At 39.6% G+C, this 4,675-nt stretch overlaps 1 protein-coding gene across 1 annotated transcript in view; it reads right to left on the bottom strand.

Moving 5' to 3' along the window:
- The window catches only part of cd28 (CD28 molecule), a 5,492-nt gene extending 1,148 nt beyond the window's left edge, over nucleotides 1–4,344 (bottom strand). The window contains exons 1-4 of the mRNA XM_035675929.1: nucleotides 4,249–4,344; nucleotides 4,055–4,167; nucleotides 2,558–2,649; nucleotides 359–609 (exon numbers count right to left, since the gene is read on the bottom strand). Of these exons, the coding sequence (XP_035531822.1) occupies nucleotides 359–609; nucleotides 2,558–2,649; nucleotides 4,055–4,167; nucleotides 4,249–4,344 (552 nt within the window). The remainder of the gene's footprint in view (nucleotides 1–358; nucleotides 610–2,557; nucleotides 2,650–4,054; nucleotides 4,168–4,248) is intronic.
- Between the last annotated feature and the right edge of the window lie 331 nt (nucleotides 4,345–4,675).

Here is a 4,675-nt window from a genome sequence, read left to right as displayed (position 1 = left end):
AAGGCATTTTTTTCTGCTTTAAATTACATTTTGCTCATAAATACCACAATCCAATGGCCAGATACTGAGCACATCTATTCTCCCTTCTCCTGTTGGACAGTGTGAACTTTAGCACCACCTTCAGGCCAAACTGACTAACTGCATTTGGTATAGTTATTCACAGTTCAGGGGAAAACATCAACATGTATTATTTATTAGCAGTTAACACTCAAAAACTCAGTTAATCTGTTTTATCAGGACTGTGTGTGTGTGTGTGGTTGAAATGCTGATTGGTGCAACCCTGCCCACTTCATGAACACAAATCCAAAATCTCTCTAATGGAATATGCAAATAAGTTAATATCCATCCACAAACGTACCTCTCCCTCTATCTCCTCTTTTATCTCCCTCTGCTCTTTGAGGATGAGGACAGATGAGCAGACTTTCTGGGTGCCATGAAGGCCTTTCAGCAGAGTCACACGGAGCTCCTCAGGGCCAGGGTAGGGGTATGGCATGCTTTGATCTTCAGAGAGCTGGTTCTGGTGGTTGGAGGGTTGGGGTTTGATGAAGCATTTGACTTGTGCTGTACCATTGGTGGTCACCACTCTATAGGGCTGGATCACCTTCACAGCTGGCAGAAAAAAAGGGGAAGGTTGGGGGAAAATAGTATTAATAGTAGTAAGAATTGGAGTGCAGAGTGTGTTGTATTTTTGTGTCCTGCCAGTCTTTACCTCATGATTATGTACCGATTGCAAAGGGCAAAGTCATAACAGACAAGACCTCTGCAGATTCATTGTTTATAATAGAACAGACAGCATGTTGCAACAGCAGGTTGCAACCAACTAAATAACGCTCGCCTTCCAAAGCATGTAGGAGGAACTACGGTGGCCATAAATTGCGCAAAAAACACGAACGCCCCGATGTAGAGCCAGTGTTTGGTTTGTCTGTTCTGGACTTAGTAGAAACATTGCAGTTCATTATGGCAGATTTCATAGTTCAAGTCTTATTTTCAGGTGTTTATACTATATATTTTATTCCATTTCTGCCAATAGATCCTCCTAAATGTTACACACTGATTCTTTAAGGGAAAAACTTACTGCTGTCTGCGAAGGAGCATGCTACAAACTTTTTACCGCCATCTTTGAAGTTTGCAGGCAGCGGTGAGCAATGGAAAATTTACACTGACTGATAAGTGTTTTTGACAGTTGAAAATTATTACGTCATGAAAATGTTAGTAAATTCCTCTACTAATTGCTAAACATTAGAGGTAATTTATTTAATTACTTGCTACATTACTCAGCTCTGTCAAAGGTGACTTACAAAATCCTGAAACTCTCCACACCCACACTTCCTCTGCGTTTAATGCATGTCGACATAAAAAAATGAAACATTGTGGTCTGACTGCAAGAAGCAGCTCTGCAGAAATCAAGCTGTGGGGTTCATGTTCATTCCTCAATGTAAGCTAACAAGTGGCTGGCTAGCTAAGAAGCTAAACAAACACCTTCCATCTAGGCTCTCCACAGAACTCACAGAAAAAAAACACTGATATTGACCCTCCCATCCACAGCCAACAAGCCAACACCTCAAAAAATTTGAATTTTTTCCATAATATACTCGTAATTACTGAATTTCAAATTGTAATTTCTTTAACTTCTTGTTACTGAAAAAAATGTTAATATAGCATTAAACACTAGTCTCTGAAAACCCTTAGCCAGAAGAACTGAACTGCAGCATTTTCAGTAGGACAGTTTTACCAATACCACCACAGGAACATGAATAACAAAAATTCCATAATGAAAACTCCAATTGATTCCGCAGCAATGCTTTGGTGAAAAGCAGTTAGATAGAAAAGTTTCATAAGCATTTTTATCATAGTCTCTATCTGTAAGCACTCAGGATGGAAAAGCTTTAGGGGTAATATATTTTGGAAAATATGCTTATTAGCTTTTATCTATCCATCTTCTCATCTAACTTTAGTAAGTAAGTAAGAACGAAAGCATATTTTGAAAAATGTTGTACTACACTTTTAACAATGTACTGCATGAGTGTAGTTTATAATCTATGTCCATTGCTATTCCAGTCCATCTTCTTCTTCTAATGGTATTTTGTTCAGTGCCAAAATAAAGGAGGTGGTTTCTAATAGACAACACATTCCAATGTGTTTTACACCTAAAAACAGTTCAAGATTTCTACCTTTATAGGTCTGCTCCACCACCACAGAACACATCAGTATGACAATAGTGTTTGTACAGTACTGTCACATAATGTATTTTCCTACAAATGTATCTACTCGCCACATATTATTTGTGAAATCGTATTAGAAATTAAAACCATTCCGTGTTAATCAGGCTTTTGGCTCAAGATTAGAAAAATTGAGTCACCTTAGGCCAGGTCAGCATTTTAGTATCTGGTCTAAAGAGAGAGTGTAAAGAGGTCCAGCAAAACTGTCAAATACCAGTTTGTTGAACACCCAGTTTGTTACCCAGTTGAGCATTAACACTGGACTGTGCAAAAAGTGTGACTAATCCATGTACTGGACATCCCTATCATCACATCAGCATAAGTGTGTTTATACTCACCACTCCACACAGGCAGGCAGAGGCTGAGGACTGCCAGCACAATCCATTCCATCATACAGTGAGTCAGGAGCATCCTACAGTGTCTCTCACAGCTACACAGAAAGCCACAAACACTTACAGTTTACAAAACACTGGTGAGCACACACCTTCACACTGAGCAAATTTCATTAAAATACAGCAAAAAACAGTAGAACTTACCTTTATATTGGTGTTTCCCTCAACTGTCATGGAAACTGTGTGCCACAGGAAATGATGATGATTGCCAGTAAAGAGAGACAGCAAGGCTCTAACCCTGCTGCGGTTCTGCAGGAAAGCCGAGAACTAATTTCAGTGATTTTAATGAACCAGACTCGTCTCAGTGTTATTACCAGACGCTTTTTCTTGCAAAAGGAAAGAATCAGTGGAAAAAAGAATGAAGGTTGCACACTAATATTGTATTATTGTGTATGTACAAAGTCATAATGCAGTAAAAGTCACATAAAATATGCTGTTTTATATGAGATTCATCAGTTGATTCAAAAGCTTCTTAAAACAGGTTGATATGCCTTCGAAATGAATCTATTCAACCTTTTTGCAGGGTGGAAAGAAATGTACTGAGACTCAAATGACTTGTTCGCGTGGAAACTTTTACACTTTAGATTACTGTGGATTGTCCTACTGACGCTCTACGAATTTTGATTACAGTGGAAAATATGAATATATAATAAGATACATTTTTATTTAGTTTTGACTGAATAACTACATTAGTTTATTTTTTTGTATTCATGAATGTACCCAAATTAAAAGAGAAATGTTTTTTTCATATTAATCTTTACAAGTTTGTGAATAATTTACAGTTCTCCCAAAGGCTATTTGACCTGAATGGAACAGAACCTTATTTAGTATCATTGGTAACAACTGTGTTTACCCTACTATTTCATGTCATGATGGCTTCTGTGAAAAAAAATCCATTAATATTCCTTAGATCAATATTACCCCCTCCATGTCTTTCTAGTAACTTAAAATGCAACTGAAGGGTAGCATTCACCACATTCGCAATTCAATTCAATTAAATTAAATATTTGTATAGCGCCCAATTCATAAACCAGAAGGTTACCAGGACACTTTTCAATAGAGCAGGTCTAGACCGAACTCCTTATAACATTCGCAATGGAGCAAATGGGACGTTCTCTCAGCGTGAACAGAGAAAAGCTGCATATAGGAGCAGAGTGATTACACAATGCTTTGAGTGGGATGTACAGTAGAACTGCTGCAGCTCCACTACAGGCACTTACTCTGGCTGGAAATGAGAGGAATTCAGTAACAGCTCACAACCAGCCAGAAAGTATTACTTGACATCACATTTTCTTTTTTGAATACTTAAATGACCAGTGTGTAGGAGAGGGGCACCAAAGAGTACTTAGACATTTTACGTGGATCACTCCCTCTTTTGACGCTCAGTATTTAACACCCGTTCTTTTTCTCCCAGTTGCTCCGGGCTGCTTTGCTTCAGAGTACCAGGACCCACTGGGGCCTCTGAACGACTGTAAAGCAATGACAGGGATGGCTCCCCCACTCTGAGTTTCAAGCTCCGAAACACAATTCCCTCCCATGACTATTCTCGCCGCTGGCTGACACAGACCAAAGAAAGGGGGGAAACCCCATTCCAAGCTCGCTCCTCAGGCTATCCAGGCCGAGTCGCTCCACAACACTGATTTCTCCCGCAGGCCCTTCCTCTCGAAGGACCTCTCAACGCCGTTACGCAAGTACATCCGCGTCAGCTCAGTTCCAGTCGACCCTATCTTCATACCTCACCCCTCCTTCCTTCATGCCCTACCTACGTGTTCATTAGTCTTGGTTTAGTTGAATTGGGAGAAAGTGGAATATGATATTCGATAGGTATGCTTCATTTGAGTTGTGATGGATCACCTGATATAAGGAATTGTTGGTGTTTTTGTTTACGAAGAATTGAACAGTTTTTTTTATCTAGCAGATGGAGCGGGTCCTCGTTCTATGGGATGCCGCAATATTGAACTGCAGACGAAAACAACACTGGCCACTTGGATAGGCATATTTCATGCCAAAAATTGACTACAGCGCTTGGAATATGAGGGTGTACACAAATTAGATGCCACTACG

Source organism: Morone saxatilis, unplaced genomic scaffold, assembly GCF_004916995.1.
Source record: "Morone saxatilis isolate NCDOM2014 unplaced genomic scaffold, NCSU_SB_2.0 Contig5, whole genome shotgun sequence".
Lineage (NCBI taxonomy): Eukaryota > Metazoa > Chordata > Actinopteri > Moronidae > Morone > Morone saxatilis.
The sequence above is the reverse complement of the archived record's forward strand: the minus strand, read 5'-3'. Positions and strand labels throughout refer to the sequence as shown.